Source organism: Ischnura elegans, chromosome 11 (genome assembly GCF_921293095.1).
Source record: "Ischnura elegans chromosome 11, ioIscEleg1.1, whole genome shotgun sequence".
NCBI classification, from domain to species: Eukaryota; Metazoa; Arthropoda; class Insecta; order Odonata; family Coenagrionidae; genus Ischnura; species Ischnura elegans.
The window spans coordinates 68,481,730-68,508,066 of record NC_060256.1 but is presented as its reverse complement, the minus strand read 5'-3'; the positions used below and the strand labels follow the sequence as shown (position 1 = coordinate 68,508,066).

At 37.9% G+C, this 26,337-nt stretch overlaps 1 protein-coding gene across 1 annotated transcript; it reads left to right on the top strand.

The window, feature by feature from the left end:
* Positions 1-785: 785 nt before the first annotated feature.
* Positions 786-25,920, top strand: LOC124167649 (piggyBac transposable element-derived protein 2-like). The gene is made up of 3 exons (XM_046545631.1): positions 786-864; positions 24,276-24,378; positions 24,858-25,920. The coding sequence occupies exons 1-3, from the start codon at positions 786-788 to the stop codon at positions 25,918-25,920; spliced, it is 1,245 nt and encodes a 414-aa protein (XP_046401587.1).
* Positions 25,921-26,337: the final 417 nt, after the last annotated feature.

Genomic DNA, 26,337 nt, shown 5'->3' with positions numbered 1-26,337 from the left:
GCTAAGTTCTAAGAACTCGTATCTCAAAAACAGCAACTTTTCGAGAGAGCAAAAAAGCGATTCATTTTTTCTAATGGTACTCTAAAATTAAAAACCAAAAATTCATAAAACTGATAAATGAAGCATACATTTGCCAGCAAAGAGTTGTTTTTTGCTTTGAATTTTATTTTTTAATGTTATTACACTTAGTTTAAGATACCTGTGTCAAGCAGGCTAAATTTTGAGATACGTAATTAACATTAAAAAGAAGAACTTATTGCTTTCACATATTTATTCACAAATTCACGGTTATGGTTTCAACGTTAGACGTCATCATCAGGTGAACTCTACAGAAGTCCATCACATCCTTATATACCATTCTAGCAGGTGTAAAAGGATGGGATGGACTCTGTAGACTTCACGAAGATGAAGATATATCACGCTAGGAGGAGTAAAAGGATGTGATGGACAACTGTAGAGTTCACCTGATGATTACGCCTAACGTTGAAACCATGGTCGTGAATTTGTGAATAAATATTAATGTGAAAGCACTAAGTTCTTCTGTTTAATGTTAATTATGAATCGCTTTCACCAAGTTACGCCTCAAACAATCAATTTTTGAGATACGTGTTGTTAGAACTTAGCCATCGATATGCATTTATGAAACCTCATCTCCTTGCAATAACGCACTTCGGAGTAGTCGCTTTGGCATCGGCCTAAAATGACGCGGTGTGGGTGAGCAACCTCACTCCAGCATTCGAGAGGAGAAGCGCGTTTCCAGGCCACCCTTCCCCCTTCGCTCCAGCATGCCCATCCCTCATCCTTTATGGAGCCGCTGCCCAGAAAGCCTCCACACGTCTTCCCCACTGCCTTCCGGTCCCCAACGTGAGTAATGGACGTGAATGAGAATGCTGAAGGAGCTTGCTGCGTATTTTTTTTTGTATTTCCTTTTTCTGCTTATGTGCGTGCAAAGGATGAGTGCGTGTGCGTACTGAAGGATTCTGGGGCTCTTAATTTTTTGTCGCCACTTTTTTTCGCTTGAGGTGGATAGTGTGGTGTAACAGGGTCGTGAAAGTGATTCATTTATTCACGTGGACAGGGTTTTAGCGTCGTTTTTGGCGTACTAAGCATGGCGCTTGGTAAATAACTTTGAAATCAATCAAGCGGACAGGTGCATTATTATTTTAACTGAGTACTATTAATTTCTCTAATTAGTATATTACTACTTTCCCTCCTCTATTCTTGGCCTTGTTCAATTAACTTTTTATGATGTTTCTTGGAGGTTAGGTCTAATGAAACCATTTTTAGAAAATTTAAGAAAAAATTCAAGAGGATACTTAGAACATATTGAAGCCCTGAGGATGATTTTACATAAATCGAAACGTTGGCTATAACTTGGTTTCATTAGACCTAAACTCCAAGAAACATCATAAAAAATTCATTTCTCTGTGAAGATGTCATTCGATGTAGCTGGGATTCGAGTTCAGATCAATCGAATCCCGATAAGTCTGCTACAATTTGATGGTGCAACTGGTATTATGCCTGACCGTGAATTTATAGATCCGGTTTCGGAACTAGGCTAAGCGAAATCCAGTTTCCATGGTGAAGTTTTAGCGTAACTTTTTTATCTTACCACTCAAGTTTTATGACGATTTGCATTAAAGGTCAAGAGCAAAAGCAAGAGCATAATCTATTGGACGAAGAGGATTTAAAATCTAGCAAAGACAAATAGGTAAAAATCAATGGCAAACCGACAACCTCAACCCTTTCGCAGATAAGTTTATGACGTCATTAAACTACTCTCTGGTCAGTCACGTAGATATCTGTTGTATGCACTCTCCTAAAAAATTCTTTCTTTCAATGAGTGGCTCCCTCCAATCAAGTAAATGAGCCGAAAATGTAATGGCGTCACCAACTGAAGAATGTGGCAACTTTTACGTTTTTATTTTAATCTAATGAGAGAACGGGTGAATGAAGAAGATACTGTTTTATTCATAACTCCAATTCCTTTCCTATATTCCTACTTCCCTTTAAAAATCGGATCTTTCTGAACGAGCAAAGGACCCGAAAAGGTAATGACGTCACCAAATAAATAACAAGGTAATTTTTGCGTTTTTTAATTTGATTGTACGAGAGAGTGGGAGAATAAGTGAGATATTTTATTTATATCTTTTCCTTCCACCAAACTAATTCTTATAATGCATTGACATTGAGATATTGTGTTGAAAAATACCCTCGTTAGCGTTTGCATGTCGTATAGCGGTGTCTGTTTCGACTTTATTGAATGTGCTAGTTTTCCACGCGTATTGCGTCCTCTATGATGTAGGGATATCAATAAAACTTGCACGTTTCCGATCGCCTTCCTCAAATCTTCACTCCAAGAATTTACGCTCTCCTTTCCCTATTTGTCTGGTTTATTTATAGTCTACTGGAAAGGAACGGAGTGCAGCGGGTTTGTATACTCTCACGGCGGTCAGCGTCGATTGAAATAAACTACTTACGTAAACGTTCCCTCGGGATGAATCCAACCGGTTTCCTCCAACGAAAAATCTTGCGGGGGTGGGTTGGGCATGATGTATACACAGCAGAGAGGGAGGGGTTGGTTTGTGGGCGCGGACTTAGGCAAGCATGTGTAAACCCAGGCATCACATTTTCCTCAATGGAAGGTCATGAATGGAATTTCATTGATGTCCGCTGCCTGTCATTTACTGCCTAACCCGAAGTTCCCCTCAACGATCTCAGAAGGCTGCTTACCTCTCGACCATTCTGTTCTCTCATCCCACGCGCGCGAACAGAGAACTCTTACCCAGAAGGCGCTGCGAGTCTAGTGAACACACGAGGAGCGGGCCAAGGAAAACAAGACGAAATGCCACGGACACTAAATACAAGCGGGAGATTTTAAACGGGCAACCCCGCCCTTCCAATCCTCACATCAGGCATGCTCTACGCACCCATGTCACGTGTTACCTTCCCATACCCTTCCTCCTAAACCCGTCAAAGGTTCCCTTCCCTTCCACTTCCCCCTCCTAGTCTTCGTATCTTCTTCTTCCGAGTGCATCATCTCCTTCCCTTCCGACTCCATCGCTTCCATTCCCACAACCATAATTCTTGGAGCCTTCGAGGAATAATTTATGCCCGCCATCCTCAAACAGCTGGAGGAATGAGTGACGCATGGGGTGGAAAAATATTTTGGGTGCGTCGCATAACAAAACATGAAAATGTCAGTCCCTCGTTGGGGTTTAATTTTTTTGCGAGAATACGAGGTTTCAAAACGCGTGGCTCACGCCCATGATTAGAAAAATATTTTTACTAGTGTAGATTACCTTATGGTGTATTTGATGTGTACATCGTAAAGGTATTATCGATGTTATTGAATAGAGCGACAGATTTGCGATATGGTTCTTATGACGAGCTATCAGGGAATATTATAACTTTATATTCAGAATACTTTCTGTACTTATAGAATAATATTTGAAGAGATTTTTTTCCCTTCGGAGCCTTTGTTTCACCTTTTAATGGATATTAATATTGCATCACTGAAATCATTTGTAAAGCTAGCATTCATTTTCCGACCCATCCTTTTCCATGTATTATCTTATATAGAGTTTAATGTAATTTATTTATCCTGAATTTATGCGCGGTTCATGGAGCGATGACTACCTGGTAGGATCACTGATGTGCATCCTGTGCTTTTATTATATTATATGTTTAAATTTCTTTTCATACCTCTTCGTCTTCTTTGGATAAAATTTCTTTCGGTCTTTCTCATCATCATGTTATTCTCGTAACTATTTATATTTTGCAAATCGCAGTGAATTTATTGCAGGAGAGATCTGTAATAGACCTAATTTCTTTCCTAAATAGAACCATTCATTATAATTTTGAATATTTTATGCTTGAACATGTGGTCTAAATTGTATCACTTACGAATTTAAGGATACCGGGACTAGCCACGGTGATAACTTTTACGGGAGTCACCCGCAATGCACAAGTGTGCGAAAAATCACTTACCTTTAGGTAGCTTTACAAGGTAACACATAATGTAAATGTCCACAACCCTCTATGTACAGTCCTGTTTAGTGTTCCTCATCTTCCATTCAGGGTTTCCGTTTCGTCTACGTCACGCATCCAACAGTTCCCCCTTCCAATCCCTTTCAGAGAGGTCTCACACCCATTTCAACTCCCCCATTGCGTACCCCCTCATTTCTAGAACCGGAGCCTCTCGCCACTGGCCGTTTCGCACTCCAAACGGCGACAAGACGAGTATGCACCCTCTGAATTATGTGTGCTTGCGAGGTGAGGGGCAGGAAATGAAGCGGTGCAGTGCTTGAGAGCCGAATGGCCGCCTCCTCTTCCCCGTGTGTTTGCTCACTAAGATAGTGCTTCCTCCTTCAGGGACAAGCGTAGGGCTTTGACATTCCGAGTACTCCAAGAAGATTGATGGTTCGCGTTGAAAATATTAAGATCCCGAAGTTCTTTTTGGCCTCTGGGTGAAGATGGGTCAAAGAACAAGGTTGCTAGAGTTGATCCGAATGATTCTTTCGTTTCTCGTCAGTACTTCGATTAATTATTTCTTCTTCCAAATAATAACTCCTTAAATTTACTATTTTGATTCGATAGAAACTCAAATATTTTATAAATAAATGCGTTTGGAAAAAATTCTAAATTTCTTGCAGATTACGATGAAAAAGAGTTTTGGGAAGAGTGCAGGTATAAAAAAACTCAATAATTATGGGATAGGCAGTATGCTATTCCCTTGTAATGTAAGTAGGTGTACCAAGTTTATGTTCTGATTTGCGGAAGTGTTATAATAGAGAGTTTTAGATAAACAGAGTTGTATAGCTTTATCGTATTTCTATTCAATTGGCATTCAAAAATTTTTCTGCATGATAAAATATAAGCCTCATTTTGCTGCATTAAGCTTAAGAAGAAAGGTGAAAAAATTACGACCCTCGTTCTTTGGCTGAAAATGAGAGAAGAAAAAAGGTTTTATGTGCCAAATACACCCACAAGATTTTTGTTCATCCCTGGTTAAAAATAGAGTTTACTCTATTTAGGATAAATAAGTGGAATTTACATCCATTTAAGTTTTTTTTAATCTTATAACATATAATTTTGAGCTATTCGAATAAACTAATTAGCATAATGTGTCTGTAGATAGCGTGTTCAAACAGAATCTCGGATGGGATATTGAAAAATCACAATATGCGCCAAAATGGAAATCAGTCGATGGGTATTTACAAAACTTTCAATGAAATTGGTTCCGAGAATTTTCCCATATCCTATTGCCCCGTTTTTAATTTCCAAAATGTAATATTCTCTCGATGGAATTGTGATGGCTGAATGGGAATAAAACATTTCCAATCGTTGGGGGACATTTAGAGATGAAATAGATTTTAAAATTTTTATTCCAAAATTTGTTTTAACCGGGGAGAAAATAAAAATCTCTAATGGTATCTAATATTCATGCGGTGCTGAATGTATTCTATCAAGACAGCAATAGCAATTGGATTATGAATTGATGAAATTCTTTAATTACACATGCTTTCATGGCTGTTTTGAAATTAATATACCGATCTCATTTGTCCCAAAAAAGTGGGTTATATTTTATGTTTTTGCTAAGTTTCCTATAGCGTCTACTCGGTATGAAAGGGATTTTAAATATTTGAGGCCAGTAGAAATATTCAATGGAACGTATTTACAGGCTCCAACTATGCGTAAAAATAATGTGAAAATGTTAGGATTTACCCAAATATGCAATTTATTATCACCCAATTTGTTGAAATGTATGAAGAGAAAATAAAAATTGTCCTAATTTGGCTTATGCATTTCTGCATGTTCCGTTGGGGTCCACCAAAATCATTCAGCGTTTCCTCATCAATTCGCTCGAATTAATGATTGTTGTTAATAGGCTGCAAAAGTAGGTTATACATTAAATGCTGTCTCAGTTGATCGGAGATTATGCCAAAGAAACTTTTGGTAACCTAAGTGTCGTCAATATCACATATTGTGTGTACAAGTTAGCACAGCTTTCCAGATGTGTACTTTGTGAGTTTACATTATAGGTTTAAAATCGGCAGACGATGCGCTTGGAAGAACAGAAAATTTCATGGTGTATTTCAATTATCTTTCTCCGCAAAGAAATGGGTAGGAGGAATAGTTATAAATTGCTTACCTTTGTCAATCATAGTTGCCATATGATTAAGCATTAAAATAAATGCGCTATACAGAGTAAATACTATACCACCAATGCTTCAAATTTTGCTTTGTGACATAAATATATTGTAAAGAAATCAAGGCTAATTGTAATATTTACGGCAGGAATTAATGATTTTTATTATATTAGAGACACCAAATTATAGATGAAACATTTAATTACTGATTTCAAACAATAAGGATAGCCGTTATACGAATTTTGTTTGCATACAACGCGCCCAACCATAGTTAGGCTATTGTATGGGAGACTTAATAAAATATGCTGTAATAATGAACTTATAAAGGTTAGATTATCAACTATTTTTTCCTATTGAATTGAGTGGAAATATCTAAGTAGTTGTGACGGGAATGAATAAGATAACAAAGATCCCACTAGATGAAACAAGGAAAAACGGACGCACGAAACGTCAGAGTACCATGTCGTGCGACTCTCATTCGAAAGCTGAATTCTTCCTGACGTTTGACGAAAGAAGTCGTTAAACTTGTGAATGATTCAATTGGATTGGACGAGGACATCACCGCGAGGGAGAAGGGGGCTTTCATATCGCCGGAGCGGAGATGGACGAGCCGAGAGCGGATGCCCGAGGCAGTCGCAGCTGATTTGCAGAATCCATTTACGTCATTGCGAGCTTTCGTTCGCGCGGATTCGACCGGCTATCACACATTGGATTTCCGTCTCTCCCACTCTGTTAAATTGAGGATAGCGTATGTATCTCTCGAACAAGGAATTCCTAAAAAAGACGAACAAAAAGATATGCTCCCCACAAAAGCTTTTCAAAACAATGTTATCTAACTTTGCTGCCTAATCATCGAGTACCAATCATCGAGTGGTACCGACTTAATCCCGTGTAAATCTAACATATCATTGAATTAAATGGCAATTTTCTGCTCTAAGTCGGATCTCACGATAGGTTTCATTAAATTTATTTATATATTCAGGTATAAACTTCATGCTGATGTAGCTTATTTGAAATGTAATGAAACTTGTCGAGGGATTACGCTATTAGTGGCAAAATTCCAGCAAATTTCAATTTATTAAACAATAAAATACAATAATTTATGTAATTATTTTTTGACAAGTATCGTATCGAATAGTTACGAAATATAGAGCAAATAAATATGCGAGTTTGGGGGAAAATGTATTATGTTAAAGGCTTATGCATACGCATTCAGTAAATCCAAATATTCAATGAGTTAAATATGTAAAATTTTGCCTTGCTCTTTCCTTGGATTTTCAGCGAAATAAAGTAAATTTCAGTCTGTTTCCTGAGATTGCTTTTATTATGGTATCATCTTTCTTAGTACTAATGTTTCCTATTTATATCCTGTGAAAATATCTTTTCTTTTTACTACTCATTTCCTCTGCTGAATGGGACCTCTATTTGTTTACGAAATAAAAACATTTCACCGTGTACAACAAAGAGATTTCTATTAACATAGTGATAATACAAAATATTAGGGTTACGCAAGAAAGTCAATTTGAGAAACAAAGTAAGTAACGCTTCTCTGTATTGCCCATTTTTTATACAGCCATATATGTAAAGTAAGGCAACTGTAGTTACACAGCTTAGATCCTACGATTCATAATAGAGCCGCAATAAAACTTTTAATATAATGAGAACAGTTTGAATCAAAACAAGGGGTTAATTGACCTCTACTGTCCTTAAAGTTATACAAACAATTCTGTGCTGTGATAATTAATGTTAATTTGGTGCGGTTCCTAATGCGCAGGGCATGCTGCGTTAAACAACAACCCTGGCAAATACCCTAGCGGCGAGCTAGCTGGATGCCATGTAGATGTCGAGTTTATGTCTCCCTCCAGCTCTCCTTCTTACTTCACATCTCTTGCTCTGACGTTCACGGGACACGCTATGCCTGGTGGGAAAGGAGAAATATGTACGAAGAGAGGAAGATGGAGCGAACGGAAAAAATTCTCCCTCTGCCGAGAACCTCCCACGCACGAACTGCTAAAGAGCTGACTCACCTCTTCTGCCTTCGCTCCTCCCTTCGTTACGGGTTAGGTCCTCCGTCAGTGAAACTCCTTCATCTTCGTCTTCTTCCACACAATCTTTTCCTTTCCCTGGCTATCGCTTCAGCTCCGGCAATGATCAATGCTTTGAGACAATAAAATGGCCATATTTATTGCTTTTATTTCTTTGGGTTGATGACTCTTTAATCAAGGTGCAATACTTACGTATTTTCTCGTGTAGGTAATACCAAACACTCGCTGAAAGTGCATAATTACCCCGTTTAGTACATATTGATATGATGAATAGCGAACTTATATTTTTTAAATAGTTAACACATTATCTCTAACTAATAGGGCATAGTTTACCAAAATATATTCTCAATGTTCTCCGGCCATAGACTGACGCACATAGACTATAGAGTGTATGTGCATCAATTTTATAGGTCGCACAAGAAATGTATTTAAGTATTGTGTTGAGTATTAAAATTGGTGTACAAAAACCAAATATTGTTAAATCAAACAATGGGTAGCTAACCAATTGGAGTAACGTTAGGAGAGCGACAGAAAATATTTCATAGATATTTTAATTATTTGCAGAACTTTTGATTTAATAGTTGTTTAAGACCCTTGTATTTGGATAGATATCTATACTATGTATACTATCATTACGCTTTCAACGTCTACGGATGATCGGGGATTTTTCCCTTACTATTTCATCAGCGAATTATTTCTTCCCGGTATTAGTATTTGACTTGGCTCTTCGCGCTATGGGGTAAATTAGTTTCAGGAATTCTATGTCAAACTTAACCATGCGAAAAATCGTTGATTCTTAAGTTACTGTATTTCTAACGCGATTTTGAAGCCGCCTTGAGAAGGCTGAAGAGCATCTCCTCACATTTCTTGTGCAACCTAAAAAAAAATGTATGCATATACCGTCGTGAGTTCCCTTGGCCAGGAAAAATTGGGAATACTTTTTGCTAAACGATGAACTACCGTTTAAAGATAATGGGTAAACTCAATTGGTTTTTATATGCCTTCCCTAATAAAGACGCTATTTACTCCAGGTTACAAGTTAAGAGCCATTCCCTTCCATTTAATAAGCTGTCAACTCTGAAAATATTTTATTCCTTATTACCCTTCAGTCCGAAAAGCTAATAATAGAGTCCATGGGCATGTATCCACGAAAACGCGAGGGTAGGTCAAGGAACTATCAATGTTTTCTTAAAAAAACACTCGTCCCTCCAAAGCGCTGGAGTTTTTTTTCTGCACCTGCTACTCTAAATTATACCCCTCCCATAAAAAACTTATACCTTTTATTTCATTCCTATAAATAAGTTTTCAACGATGTGCGAGTTTTTCCATTAAAACTAAACTTATTGTAGTAAGACGCTGTACGCGTGTTTAATGCATTGAGTATAGTTTTTGAGGTATTCCATTATTTATTGTTTGTATTAGACTAGATATTTACTTCTCATTTGGATAATATGTCCTTATTTGGTGCAATGAAAGCCATTTCAGTGCGTGCTTAACAAACCGTAACACATTTACGTCATATGTGCTCTTTGGATATTTAAAATAACTGCAATACCGTAACGGTAATGGCACAAAATGATGTAGCAATCAAGATTATGATACTGAACAACGAATACTGTCGAATCTGTCGATAAACGTTCATTTTTGAGGAATATATTGGAAAGATATGTAACAATAAGGTGTTAATTTATGGTTAAATTTATAATTTCTAAGACTTAACACGAAATTATCATATGCGTGAGCGATTATTGCGTGCAATAGGTCATGTTCACTTCAGGCTAAGCTTATAAAATTATTTGTTATTTAAAAATGCATTGAGAGGGTCCTCAAATATGATTATGAAAAAGAAAACGTTGACAGAATCACGCAGACGATAGTCTAAAAATGTTGAGGATGCCGTAAGGAACTATATTCGTGCTTGAATTGTTTGAGTGATAAGGAAAGATATTTTTCAGGGTGAGACATATAAAATCATTTCAGATTTGTTATTTTTTCTTCATTCAAACGAAACGAAATAAATCGGAGTTATATTTTACGGATAGAAGTATAAATTCGTTGTTCTCAGGAATATTGAAGCACTCTTAGGTCTGGCTTAAGTAAAACTTATTGTTATTTGATTTCATATTTTTATGGCTCCTAATTTACATGACCATTTCTCATTCATGAGCATGATGAATTTTGTGTGGCTTTATATTTCGATATGAATATCCGTCAATTTACCTTTTAATTTAAAAAGGTTTACGTAATATTACGGAAAGGGAAGACATTATAGATAGATTTTATTCAAAATGTTTTTCTCTTTTCTTTTTATTATCGATGCGTGTACAAACAGGGAGTGTAGTTGCGTGAAGGGTAAAGTGCTTGGCTGCAGATCGAGGAGTCCCTGGTTCAAATCCCGGTTGAAGCAATGTGATACCCCCAAACAATGTGTTTCGTATGTGTAGATATTGTTTGCCCTTGAGGTTCTTTTCAGGAAAACTCGCACTGCCTTGCTTCGCTGCCTCTCTTTTCTTTCTACACTGCTGCACCCTCGCCTTTTGCCAGAACCCTCGCAAGGTTTATCGCTCTCTCAATAGCTTCCATTCCCTTTCACCCATCGACTTCGCACGTGTGTCCTTGTTACTTCCGCCAGTATTACTTCACTCCCTCCAGAGGTGGATCCGGGATAGGGACAAGAGGGAGGAGTAAACAGGAGGACGAGGGAATTCCTCCCCAGTCCAGAGGGGAGATTTGGAGATTTTGGAAATTTCGGATTTTCAAGACTTAAAATCAGTGGTTTAAGACTTATTATTTGATGAAAAAGTCAAAAATATAGCCTGTAAAATAGGCCCTATGTTTCAAACTAATTTTTAATTTCATTCGTTAAAGTCGCTACATATTTTATTGGAAATGTATCTAAATACTTTTGTACAAACAGGTAACATCCCATACTTTAGATTTTATCTGGTATACGTTTCGACCCGATTGGGGTGCTAGAGCTCCTGTACTCCCCTCATAGTTCCACCACTGACTCCCTCTACCTACTTTTTTCATTCTTTTTTTAAAAGAAACACCCATTCTTTCCCGTCACCATGGTGTACCCTCTCCCCCCGCGCACACACAACCGTCCCCTTTATCTATACCAACGTGCTCTGTAAACTCAACTCCTGCGCCGTATACAGGGTGTTACATTAGGAACTTGCTGCACTTTAGGAGGTGGTAGTGATGACAATCTTAGCCCTGAACTGCATGGATTTCTAAATACGCGCCAAAAACATTTTTCTCTGTATAAAATATTTCCAGAAACGCTTCAATAACTACATTTTCATAACTTTTCTGCTATTTTTTTAATTTTAAGAAACATTTTATACGTATCACATATGATACTTTAGAGTTATAGATAACTTTTACATTAAATGGATATGTATCAAGTATTTGCCAATTTTATTTTCATTTCGCATACTCATTGAAGACTTCCTGTTGGCGCCCGTCCCTTTACTAATTACATATTCAGATATCACTGGGGTAAATCCTTTTACTAGTTTCTCATGCTAGCATCCTGGCATAGCTGGCATCCTTCAACATAATTAGAAGCTGATCACCGTTGGTACCTACCGGCAGCTTCGAGAACCAAATAGTATAACGACAGGGTGTATCATACCTGATACACCACGCATAAGAGAGGAAGAATTGTGCCCTTCAGAAATAACCTGCAATGAATGTAGTGTATTATATTTGATACAAAATTCTGTGAAGGGTCAAGCATTTTTATCTATAAACATAGGTCGTAACTATTTAGCTATTAAGCTATGGCAATGTCGACATATTTTGGTTGAACTTTGCAGTTACCATGAACACGATTTTTCTGGGGTAACCAGCTTTGTTGACATTTTATTGAATACTACGGATTTTTTGTATATTAAATAATTAAGGCTGGAAGGAAATGTGCAACTATAACTGTATGAAATAATTAATCTTTCAGCATAGTTGCACGAGAGTTCTGAGCTATAAAGGACAATATCATTGCGCAATCTCGCCGATTTTGAAACCAATTATTTAATGTCCTTAAAAATCCAGGCCATTAATAAAAAATGCTTATTCAGAGTCTCGATCCGAGGCTACCTCGCACTGCAGTTGCATTTAATAGCAACTGGACTACGGCGTAAGTTGTTGTAGTGACGATCTAAAGGAAGTTAAATACAGCAGTAATGATTAAAGCGCCTGCATTTTGATGACCATTTTTGGAACTCCAAATTTGATTTTTATTCCTAAATATTACACGAAACTTTGTCCAGATCGTGGTAAAAGAGTTATGAAATTGTCATCAAACTCTAACCTATCCAGTGCATTTCAGCGTTTTTGGTAATTTAGAAGTGGTCGAAAATCGAGTTGCAAGATTTTCCCGAACAGAAAAACAAGAAAGCGAGTATAATAAAACATGGTAAAATGCTCCAAAGGCTGGATACCCAAGAAAAACTGTTTCCATGGTAACTGCAAGGTACATCCAAAAAAATGTTTTCATTACCATAGCTCGGTAACTGAGGAGATGCCACCCCATTTTTATAGGACAAAAAATGCTTAAACTTTTTTCTCCTACCACCTCCTGAAGTATGGCAGATTCCTCCTGGAACACCCTATATACCCCCAGCCCATCCCGAAGCAACTCTCCGTACGCCACCCACACCATACGAGCCGTCCTACCCTCGGCAAACCTCCCCTTCTACCTTCCCCTACCTCCTAATTGTGACGCTCCTCTCGTCATCCGTATAAATACACAGCGGCTATTACCGGGAGGTCGTTACGGGAATGATGGCGATCACGTGACTACCCATCCCCATCTCCCCTCCCACATTCCCCCTCTCCTCACCCCTCCCCCTCGTTTTTTCTCTTGTCCCCTCCTCTCTTTCGTTCTCTCTCTTCACTCACTATTCCAAGCCTTCACCGCACGTCCTATTCTGGAAGTTTCGTATTGAAACCTCCGAATGAATTAATTGAAGTTGTACGATTTGATATATGACGAGAGAAAGAAAGATGATTTATGATACGATAGCGTTCCAAATGTGGGCTATTCTTAAGGATGGACTCAATTTTTTATTCAATCATTTTTCGCCCTAATGTCAAAAATTAAGTCATCTTAATTTAAATAATAGTATGATACCAATTATATTTTCCCCTTTCTTCTCGTCGAATTTGAATTTAGACCACAAGTATAAAGCAGTATATTTAAATAATTCTGGCATTTTTAGAGCATATGTTGATATATTGGACATGGATTCCCGAGACAGCAATCGTGTGGTTACGCCTGAAATGTAAAACAATATTTATTGATAACCAACTGTTGGCATGATGCTTAACAAGCAGGCACTATTTCACTCACAATTACTTAAAGACTTTATTTCATCTAGTTCTTTCAGTTACAGTAGTAACATGGATGGAGTAAAGAGATGGGTCAGTACTTAAATTTCAAAGGGAGAGGAGAATGACGCCTCGGTAGTTTAACTGGGTAAAGCATTCAACCGAAAATCAGGGGATCCGGGTTCGAATCCTGGTCAAGGCGAATGATTATTCTTTGTGGATTTTTCACACAATTTCTGCAATGCGGGTGACTCCGTAAAGATATCACCGAGGCCTGTCCCGTTATTAGTTACATGAGGGAATTGAAGGAAATAGGTTGGGATAAAATGGAACGAGGGCACCAGGTAAACAATCAAAGAGTCAGTGTACTATGAATGAATAATAACTCAGTACAGCAGCGATCGTATTAGTAAATACATTTCCCCGCCTATTCCTGTATTCTAACTTGGACCTTAAGTGTGAGATGACGATACTAACGTCTGAGAAATGTGAAAGGTTTCCAGGTTCACTTTGTTGAACCACTATTTAGCGAAAGAAAGGTCACTGTGTATGTTCCACACTGAATGTTTATTAGCACTGACCGTTGTTTGAATACTATTATTTCATTATCAAGGTGCCTTAACCATGAATGAGTGAGTAAATGGTATACAATTTCGTAATGGGTTCCGTGAAGAAAATGCTACTCTTTGATGCATATTTCTCGCATTATTAATTATATTTTCAAATACCAGGAAAGTAGAGCTATGCCTTGATTTTAACGTTTCCTGTTAATAAAACTCGAATATTAATAAAATGAGAAACTTTTCATTTCGAAGGAAAGAGTTCGACAATGCTTTGACAATTATGTCAGAGTATCGAAAATATGGTCAGTGTTTACAAATGTTATGTGTGAAGCGTACAAAGTGAATTTCATTACCTTGTATTGGTGAAGATTTATCGCGATTTCATGGAATAATGTTCCTCATTTTCCTCGTGCTCGGCATATCTCTTTTTACTCATACATTCTATTCTAATGCCTGTAAAGTAAAGCTCTTCTTTGAGCTCAACCATTTATGTTAATGATATTCGTTACTAAACTTAAGAAAATGATAAACTTTTCTTTTAGAAGAAATATTTTGAACAATATTATTTACAATCAGACGGAGATACGACGATACATAGATTATGATGACACAGAATCAAAAATACGAGTGGTGTTAATAAACGCTCTGTGTGGAACATACAAAGTGAACTTTATTTCCTTGTATTGGTGAAGCTTAATCGCGATTTCATGGAATAATGTCCCTGATTTTCCCTGTGCTCTGCCTATCTCTTCTGCCTTCTGTTCCCTCCCTTTCACCAATGGGAGGCCGAGCTTTGCGTTCGGACCCCTGTTTTTTCTCCCCCACCCCCGTTACCCTTACAAACTCCTCTGTCCCCCTCCACCCCAAAACCATCCACGCGCACCCTTTCCCGAGAACTCCCAGCACGAATTTTACGTCTGTTTTGTTTACACTCGCACTCAATGCATATGCATGCGTCTGTGCGTTCCTGTTTTACGCGGATGCATGAGTTTATTCCCTCGCCCGCTTACTTGAACGTGCATACGAGCGAATGCATGTTTATATATAATTCCCCCGGCGCAAACACACGCATTTTTCTACCGAAGCCTTCGCATTCTCTCTGTGCGCGCATTCTCTTCTCATCTATCACAGAATGTCGTTGAAGTGGCTCTTTCTCTGGGTTTACTCAGATGAATGTTAATGCGCAGCATTCTGTGTTCACTTCGCATCTTCAAATAGGCAGCAGTTGCTGTGTTAAATAACATATTATTTTCTGGGTACTTCGCCATATATTTTCATAGATACGTCTCAAAGGTTCCATTGCTCGCAGGAATAAATTAAGAGTGTGGCTAAGTCTAGAGTGAGCGCTACCCTCACCTATCCAAACCATCCCTCGGGATGAATCACTGAGTGATTTAATGAGAGTTAATACGGTGTTGGGTAGAAGTTATATCTTACTCTAGCATTTATGAAAAGACGTGTGTTATGAGCAGAGCGCACAATAATGATTCAACGTGTCATTGGTATCCGAAAGTCTTTCTCCTTGCGGTCCAACCATCAATCGCGCCCTATGTTTTATAACACCTTGCAAGGGTAAAGAATCCTCACACTTATTCCAAAGCAATTAGCTTCAAACCTGCAATTAGGATTGGCCCGTTTTGGACATATAATGGATGGTTAAGGTCCTCTTATGCAATTTTTAATTTTTTATGACATAAGAAATTAGATTATAGACTACGCAGATATTTTTTAGACTCGTAGAAGTAATGAATACATATAAAGGCATTCATCGTTCACTATTTGTTTTATGTTGTAACTTGGCGAGTCAATTTGAGTTGGGAACTGAGTTACGTCTCGCAATACCAACATAACATCCGAGTCAAGTTTGATTTAGGATCTAGACTTGAGTTACGTTCTGGAATAAGGCCCTAGGTATCTTTGGTGAGCTAAAACTTCAATGACGTTACCAACTCATGAATGGAGGGCGGCAACTTACGTATTTTTTCATTGCAAAGTAACTAGAAAATGGCTGAACGAGAAAGATATTTTTCGTCTCCATTTAAAATTCCCTTCCATCAACTGAATTATTTAAATAACTTTAGATTTCGCAGTGAGTGAATCCCACTCTACAGAGCTAGATTTCAGTGATGATCGAGAAGTGTTCGTGGAATGAAGTGTTTATTACATTCCAGAAAAAAACGAGTTACATTAGGATTTCGGAGTTGGTGAAGTGGAAGTGAATCTCCAACTCGGAGTAGAGCTGTAGCCAAGCGCATTCCGCGTCGCTTCTCGCCCTTCGGCTGTTTTGAATAATATTCAGATCGCACGAGTTGAAACGGTGATAACGCGATTTGGTTTTGATGCCCGCTCGCACCGGAGAGAGCGTTAATTTTAACATTTCATGCACATATCGACCCGCGTTTGGGCAGCCGCTGGAGAGAGAGGCACCGTCGGACGTTTATTAATATGCTCCGAGTACATACACTGTCATGCCTGCATTCATACACGTGAGTGAAGGTTTGCGGAAGTGAGGAAATAGCTTCACGAGCGGAGATCCTAAAACAAATTAGTGGAACCACTGTTGCCAAGTGTAAACCTCTACGCAAATAGTGAGAATTTGCCGGGACTAAGTGACGACAATTATCGTCATCACTGGCGCATTCTGCTTTGGACCTGGGGTAGTTTTATTTTGTCACGATTACATTTATATGGGGGATTTTGATAGGATATTGGGTCAAAATAATCCCTGAAGTTCGGTGCAGTCTAGGGTTAAGAATTAGCCATGGGTGATATTCACCTGCCTGTGGCTAAGTCTGGGAAGAGCGGTACCCTCATCTATCTAAACTGATCACCAGATAAAATCAATGAGTGACTCCGGGTCTCAGATGTAGGGTACCGGACTTGCGAGTATTATTTTCCTCCAACTGTTCAATTCCATATTATGATTCGTGAGCGCGAATATTTAAGTGATATTAAAATGGGCCTCAATTTAGGCTTAAATGCATGGTTTTGGTCTTATTTTGAAACTTATTACTCCATATTTAACCATATTATAAATTATTTAATGTAATACTCATATATTTTTAGGCTGATGAAACATAATACACTCATTCGGTGCATGTAAAATAATTATCAGACCGTTTTCTTGCTATTGCATATTATTATTTTAATCAGCATGTCTTTCTGTTTTGAATATATGAGTGTACCTTGTCTTATATCAGGTATAATTTTACAATTTGTTCTTGGTGCTAATGATGAAATCGAACAAAAGAGCCAACGCTTTTCTAATCATCTCTCCAAACATTTTCCACAAATTGTCTGTGATTTCTTCTTGAAAAAAAACAGGTTTTCATTTGTCTCGGCTAAATTGATGTCAAATATTAGTGAAAATTGCTATCAAAGGCACATTATGCAACTTGATTTATATTTATTATGGAGTAGCAGTTATTGTACGTTTCCTTCCACGTTATCTTACCTCGTACTAAGTAAACCCGACTATGAAATTGGTTTAATTTCTGCTGTGATCGTCGTAGTAAGGCATTTTTCCAGATATTTGATGCGGAACTAAAGAGAGAGAACTTTATCACTACAAGTCTGGCTAAAAATATTTACTCCATGTTACATAAATGTAAAACCCATTTTTTATGCGGAATAGATGGCTATAGCTGCTATAGTACTTATTATGCTTTGAATTGTTTAGGCCTTAACCTTGTAGAATTTCATTTTAAGTTTCACTTTCTACAACTTAACCTTTACTTGTTTCTACACACTTTATCGTTGTAAAGACTTCAATTCAACAAGTAATTGGTAAGTTTTATAAAACATTGTTTGTATTTTTTTTAGCTTAGTAAATGTTTGTGTACATATTAGACACCCAATGGTCTAACCATACTGATCATTTGAAAAATCTCAACTGTGCTGAGTTGCTGATGTGGGTGAGCGTGGTTGAGGCGTATCGTCAAAGTTGAACCTTTACCTCCACACGGAAGAGTCTATATTCTTTACTACCATTTATCTAGTTCTTCCACATCCCCCACGGGGCTGATTGAGTCCTCTGGGTATATACGAACCCAAGATACACACGGCACCTTTTTAGCCATCGCCTTGGTCCCAGCGTGTCAGCGAGTTCAAGCCGAAGGGGACCCAATTGCAAGGAACGGACGTCCACGCTGACGAAAGAAAGGAGCTGCGTCATTCGAACGTGTCAGGCTGCTTATTTATAAAAATCTTCGGCGAGTGGGCGGCGGTCGAGGGTGTTTCTTTTTTTTCTTTCCTTTCCGATGGAGGCTCGGATGGGCGTAAATAATGGGCGATTGCGAAGAGGAGGATGCTGGGAAATAGTAGGGGCGGTTGTCACGCAGGATTTGACAGGGTTGTGAATACGTGTCTGGACGAAACTGTTCGAGAAATTCGATAAGAGGACGATTTATTAAACGAGGTATAATCCTCTCGTATTAGGACAGACGTTGATCGAGGTATAAAGTAAGAGATCTGTTGGATTTAGCACTCCGTGAAGTTCTGCAGGTTCTGGGCCAATCAAGATTATATGTATCAATTGAGAAAATTCTATATGTTTCTATACATTATTTGACTTCATAATTTTTGGAGAGAGAAAGTAATATTTATCTATACACAACTAAAGTAGGTATGGTTTTATAATTTCCTTGTAGATCGTACTTCTGAAGTTTTCCCGGTATTCACACCAGGTCCATAGGATTAAAAAACGCCAAATAATGATGATAATGAACAAGCGTTGCTGGTTCTCTTCTCCTTACAAAGACTAGCTAAATGGTATAACACGAACGGTTCAAGTCATCTTATCCACGTAAAATAAGCTTTCTACCTACTTATTTTACGAGAGGTAAATATTTTCAGTTGGATTCATACTGAGAAAATTTGTTGCCATCAGTTCGGAAATAAAGACTGAAGAAAATGCCGTACCGGACCAGTTACTGCAGAAATTATTACAATAGCATCGTCATAGCCTTATAAACGGCATATTATCTCAAAGAGTTTTAATTGTCCGAATGGCATATTTGGCAATAATATAGATAAAATTACCTCATCACACCAAACTCCATTCCGTATTGAACCTAAAATCTGATGAATTTTCTGATATTTCAAAGCTTTGTAATAGTTTCAATTTTTGTCTTTCAAGTCAGGGAACTGAGGCATTGTCACCATGCATTAAAATTAATGACAACGGTATTACCTATAACTCTTACTTTCCACTTAGAAATTCGTTGGTACCTTTTTAAAATATTCCATGTAGGTGTAATTTATGGAGCGTGTAGTCTCTTTAGTACTTGGAAAAAGTTTTTAATTTACGTGCTGTATAGAAAAATCTTTTGAAGATGCAGTGGTGCTTTTATAATAGGGCGAAATTCTGGTAGCTTTGGGATATATTAGTTTCCAAAATTAATTTTTTCCACTACCAAACATTTGCGAAGAAAATGAGAGGCATTATAATAGGTGGAGAAGTTTCTGAGTAACCTTTCGAGAGGTAGTGAAGAGAAATAATAGCCCAATAAAATAATCATTAATTATTTGGTGTTTGCTTGAGAAATGTTGGTAAAATGGATAAAAAAACTACAAAAAATAATATCCTGCGTATCATTTCGCCTAACCTGATATTCACCACAAAAGGTAGTTCCACTGTAGGTATGATATGATCTGCACATTGAGCAACTCTGTATGCATCCGTTGGTGAAAGAGCATTGATTGATATGGCGTGTTTGGTAAACTAATCACCAAAGGATTTTCTCCTCTGCCAAATGATAGTTCCCGCTCTTGTAGGATCTCTTTACAGATTACCCTTTAATAGATGGCTGTCAATCATTGGGTGCGAACGAGTTCCCTCTCCTATCACTTGCCGATTAATGCTAGCGATTTGCCCTTCCCATTTTCAATCGGAGCATTGCACTGTATCGGCTAATGGCATCAGTAACTCGAAATTCAGTCCAGGGTACCTCAAAATGTTTTGATGGTTAAAATTCAAATTATTTGCAGACACAAAAAATAGGATATCCCTCCTCATTCAATGGAAAGTAGATAATATGTAAAAACATCAGCTGACGAAACCAATTAAAAACAAATATCTAAGGTTATGGGTTATAGCTATGTAATTTCCAAATTTTAAACCAATGCGATTATCATAATTTTGTTCTAAAGCTTATACTTGCAGAAAAGGCTCAATTTAATACTCTTGTTACTGAAGGCACGTTTATCTATGTCTTCACGCAAAAAATGTGATAAAAATTAAAATAATATAGCTATTATACCAGGGTAAAGTCGTAACGTAGGAGTGAGAACATTCCAGAAATAGGAAGGTCGACTGGTGAAATGTCGGCGTCATTGGAGCATATCCCGGCGCGATGACAGAAAAGGGTTGCTGTTTTGATGGAGTAAAAACTTTTTATTTTTCTTGTCACTTCATGTTGTGCAATTTATAATATTGTATTATTTTAAAAATTTTATCGCTGTCATAATTAAAATTTTGTTATAACGTAATGTCCTATCGGTGAGAAGAGTATAATACTATAGCCAATGCTGATGGTAGATGTGAGTTAAACTTTGCAAAAGATGTTTGAAACACAGTTTGGAAGCGAAAGAGCTGTTATAAGCCTCACAGATTGGTTTACAATTGTCTATTGTTGCTGATATTTTACCCTACGTTTTAATGGCTATGAAGAGACACGCTGCAGAATTATTCCAGGAGTGTTCATTGTCAATAATCCTGTTGATTTTTATTTTATCTAACGCTGATAATTCTTACGTATAGCTTACATTTTTACAATATCTATCGGCTTCAGTCATAAGCAAATATTCCATAGGTGGGAATAGGCTTAACATTTTGCCATTTTGCTTGCAGATACCAGAGAAGCAGAGAGCAAGAGACATTGGTATTAAAATATATACGGGAAAAACTATTAGAATTAGCCTTTGTTATTTGAATATAATTGTTTTAAAGCTACTGATATGTTTTTCTTAAATTTTATTTTCATTTAATGTGATGGGATACACAATATATATTTTACAGAGATGAATTTTTTTTTATTTCAATGAGTTCTATCTGATAATGCATAAGTATAGATATCTGCTGCAGTCACAGTAAACTATGAGAAACGAAGCGTGTTTTTCGCTTCATCTGGACGATTATCTACGGGCAGGAGGTAGGTATGTTTGAGCCCGGATATTTCGAGTCATAAAGCCAGCGAGTGCGATATGAAACACGCCGCTCCTGAGAATGACATTTGCTCCTAGACACTCGAGTCTGTTGCGTTGCTCGCGACGCTTATCTCTGCGCTATTGTTTATGATCGACGCTCCTCTCTGCCGGCTTCATTGCGCCATCTCCGCCTGTGGGACTGAATCAAAACCAGCATCCAGCGGGCAAAAAAATGTACGTTATGGCTCTCTGCTCTTGCGTTGATATCCCTGTTGCCGATAACATTAGCTCCTACGCAGCAAAGCAAGGTTTTCGTGGAATTGAGGGCAAACAATTGAGTAGTTACTATTTTATAGAATTTATTCTGTGAAGTCGTTATTTTGCCGCAACATTCCTCACGATAAAAGTCCTTAAATCGATAAAATTTTCAATTTTTATCGATAAAAGTCCTTAAATCGATAAAATTTTCAATTTTTGCATAGTTTTAGATCTTACACTAGTAATTAATTAATATCAAATGAATTTAGCTTGGTCGATTTAACTTATCTTTAAAGCTTCACCTATGAAGCTACGTTCTGATGAAGCCAGGGTTGTATATAAGAAAGCACTTTTTAGCAATTGCACTGTACTATTTTCTATCTCCATGGCTATTGAGTTTTTCTCCTGATGGCATTCATTCCTCAAGACAATTACCAATATTTGAGGAGGCATTTGGGAAAAAGGAGTGTAAATAATAGTAGTATCGATGGAAGAGTGTAGAAATATGTCAACTTCAGTTACACATTAAAGTTTCTCACTGTTTGATACGTTTCCTAAAATTATAGACTGCCTGTAATTGCATTTTGTCAAACTGAATAAGAACATGCTTTGTTCTATTTCAGCTATTTTTGGTTAAGATTATTTAGTGATTATTTAGCTACATATAACCTTTAAGGATTTTCAGTGGGTTATTCGTTTGTTTTAATCCTACATTAAGACACCTCTTCACTTCTTATTTGTTTTTTCCACAGGCGAATGAAATAAAATTGGTTGCTGCTAGGTACATTTGGCTCCAATTGCATGCCGTATTCTTATTTTATACCGCGCAGCTCTGGTTTTAATTGGTTTAAAAACGAGGTGTATAGGAAGGAATGTATTTTCGTAGTCAAATACTGATATGATTAGATGTATTATCACAACTCTATGAACTAGGAAACGGACATAAAATTTGTGTAGTGATAAAACCTCCTTCAGGCATACATCATTCTAAATCAATACCACCATACTTCCTGGTCGTTTTGTCTAAAATTTGCACCGCCGGGTTTAGCGTTGGTCATATACGACTTTGTCTTGAGCCGCGAGCTAACTTTTCAATATCCTTTGTATTTTCTTCCATAGAACTTGCCGCTTTGAGGCTTTCCGTATAACTTCACCGCATGACGTTGCAATGCAATGCACTATCGCGGCTTCCTCTCTTGTTCATATAAAGCTAAAACATGTCATCTTCAGAATAAGTAACATAACTAGTCTCAAGATGAGATTTTACGTGGCGGACTCTTTCCAGTCGCTAAATTATAACTTAGACACAGATTATTTCAGTATATGTGTAAGGTTTTGCTATTCCGTGGAACTGCATTATATATAGTGGATTTGTTGAGGCAGAGGAATTCCCCTGTTTACCTCTATTGCAATTAATTTAATTTTTCTTTGTCCCAGGTAGAGGACAGTTCATCACAAATGTCTTTTCTGTCTATTCAGAGACTTCAAACCATACGCCAAATAAAATACGGGAGTACAAACAGCTGTAAAGATTGACACCACTTGTGATAATATAGTGCTTATAATCCTTGTATAATCAGCTAGAGTAGCTAAAGAAAACTCGTCGTAATTTCACCATTAATTTTTTTCAAGTATCTTGTTATACTCTTTGTGTCGCTATATTTTCAACAATCACCTTATTCTTGCTGGCTTGGTAACCATACTACCTACAGCCATCTTTTTGATAAATTATCGTATAAGATTTTAAAATAACTGTAAATTCAATTCACTTCGTGAACACCAGGAACATTATGGCGTCATCCAAGAATAAGTGAATCGTTTTATATTATTATACAAGTAATTGCATTAGGAGGTATCCCAAAATTTTCTCCATTGCAATGGGTCTATCTGATTATCCCCCTCTATATCGTATATATGATTGATTTTTTGTTTCTATTACATTCTTAAATAATTTACATTGAAACTGGTGTCACTATCTTGCCATAAGCAGGACCGTGCTGAGGTAAGTAACTATATAATGACAATCACGTCCGAAAGCTGCTTGACCCATTTTAAGCAGGATGTTTTTCCATGCTCTGCTTAGTAATTGGGCTGGAAAATAAGTGTAGGCATCCGCTATTTCTACTAGTTAATGATCATGTGCATAATATTCCCGAAGCATGTTTGATGGAACTCATCTGAGTTACAGAGGCGGGAGCATGTATGGATGCTGCGTTCGCTGCGCTCCGCTGTGTGTTTAATTAATACGCTCCTGGCTCGTGGCCTCATTAAAATGACATACGGTGTTCTCAGCTTTAAAAATATCTCCGCAAAATGAGAGAAAATTTGCCTTGTGGGTCAACAACCACGGTTGGAGTCAGCGCTCTCTAGTCGGCAATCTCCGGAAACAGACGAATCGCGCCTTCCCTCATTGTCTCTCCCTAGAAATGCTGCTATGAGCGGTGCTGGAATTCTTCACTGCATTACAAATTACTTTAGGTATAATGATAAATTGGATGCATATTTTAAGGCTTCTATATCGGAATTATTTGCGAACTCAGTATTTATTCACCATAATTGGTTTATTTTTTTCTGAAAGTCATTTTTTTAATTACAAAGTGCAACTTCAATTCTATTAAACTTCAAAACTGATCATCAACTCGGTTAAAAATATTTTTCTCTCAGTTTATTAACCCATTAGTGCCCGTCGGCAACTTTAGTTGCCATGCTACATTTTGTCTCATACAACGTTTACTAAGTAGTCAATTCATATGATTCTTCGTGTGGGCTTTTACTAGACCTTACATTGTTGGCCAGCGCTGCTCGTTCCTCGTCAGTTCGATTGTGTTTCGCGTACTGGTCGGATTACTGCAGCTCCTCCAGGTGTTCAGCCGACGACTGGTGACTATCTTCTTTATCATGTTAGCTGAGGACTTTTTCCGTATTATATTCACTAATATTTATTTTTCAACTTATAGTGAAAGCTTTAATGAATTACTATCCAAATTATTACGTAGAAATATGGTTTTGTTTTTTTTCTATGCCAATGTAAAAAGTGATGGCAACTTAAGTTGCCGACGGGCACTAGCGTAGTCAAAAATTGCAAATATTCGTATTTTTTTGATTTAATTCAGTTTCAAAGTAGTATAAGTACTTAAACAGTAGCTATTAAAACTTTATTGAGTACTTTTGAACTTTTCATGCATTATTCGGTGTTTTGTTCTTCTAATCTTCCTAAAATATCGATATATTTTTGATTAAATAGCAGGTTGCCCATTTTTTTGGCATTGGGAAAAAGCACTATTATTTGCAAATTCTATCGAAATAAGGTCGGTTTCATTTGCTATGTTACACACCATTGTTTATTAATTCGCTTTTAGGGCCCATAGGAATTGTATTAAACGAGGCTTGCGCCTGAATGAAATTCTAGATGCCCTATTGGAGGACGATGTTTCCCCGGAAAGCATTGCCATTTGCCCTCCCGTTGAAGAGAAGGGAATGATAAGCGATCAGGATTCCGATCTTTCTGACGAGGAGGTGGAAGGAGACTTCAGCCATCTTCCGGCTCGTATTCTGCAGTCAGAGGTTCATGCTGACTTCTCCGAGGAGGCTGAGGAGAGATTGGTCCAGAATGGACGGGGTAATTTCAGTGAAATGTGTGAAACCTCAGTAACGCTAACCGTGAAGAAGCCCAAGAAGCGAAAGCGTTGTTACCCCGTGCGATGTTGGGAGGAAAACTGTCAGGACTTTGCTTCCAAAATTGAAAATGTATCGCCAAAATATCTCCCCAATGCGGAATACTATTTGCGCGAAACTGTGAACTCCCCATTTGATGCCTTCAAAGCAATTTTTTCGGAATGTTTAGTGAATCGTATAGTCATAGAAAGCAACCGGTATGCCGCCCAACATCTTGTTCATGGTTTAGAGGCAACAAGTGACGAAATACATTCATTAATAGGGGTAATGCTTTTGTCAGGATACCACCGCCTCTCTCAAAAGAGAATGTATTGGAAGGTGGACCCGGATTGCCACGTGAAAATAGTTGCGGATGCAATAAGGCGAAACAAGTTTGAAAATTTACTTCGCTACCTTCACCTGGCAGATAATGATGCTAACAATGGGAGTGACCGAATGTACAAGGTACGTCCTTTGTTTGATTTCCTCAACCAGGCATTCAAACAAATAGAACCGGGGAACAGTTTGAGCATTGATGAGAGCATGATTCTCTATTACGGCCGGCATGGGAGCAAACAGTTTATTAGAGGAAAACCCATTCGCTTTGGATTCAAGCTGTGGGTTGCTGCTGATCCAACAGGCTACATACATCATGCTGAGCCTTACTGCGGTTCATCCACTCGTCTTCCTGACACTGGGTTGGGCCAAGGGGGGGGACGTTGTGTTAGGTTTAGCAGAGGATTTCGACAACCTATTTACGTCAGTTGAACTTTTAACTGAGTTGACCAAAAAGAGATTGGGAGGAACAGGGACATTGCGAGAAAACAGAGTCGGATCAAATATGAAGCTACCTGACAAGAGGGCTTGGAAAAAGACGAACAGGGGTTCTACCGGTTTTTCCGCTTCTTCTTATCTAATTGCGGTACGGTGGAATGATAACGCCGTTGTCACCGTTCTCTCAAATTGTGAACCCATGGAGCCTATGAAAAAATCAACTCGGTATTCCAGGGCAGAAAAAAAGATTCAGTTTGTTGATGTTCCAGGTACAATCGCTAGGTACAATGCAAATATGGGCGGGGTGGATATTTGCGACCAATTTGTTGAAACCTATCGCACAGCAATCAGGACAAAGAAATGGTGGTGGCCATTCTTTGCCTGGGCGGTAGACATTTCAGTGGTCCAAGG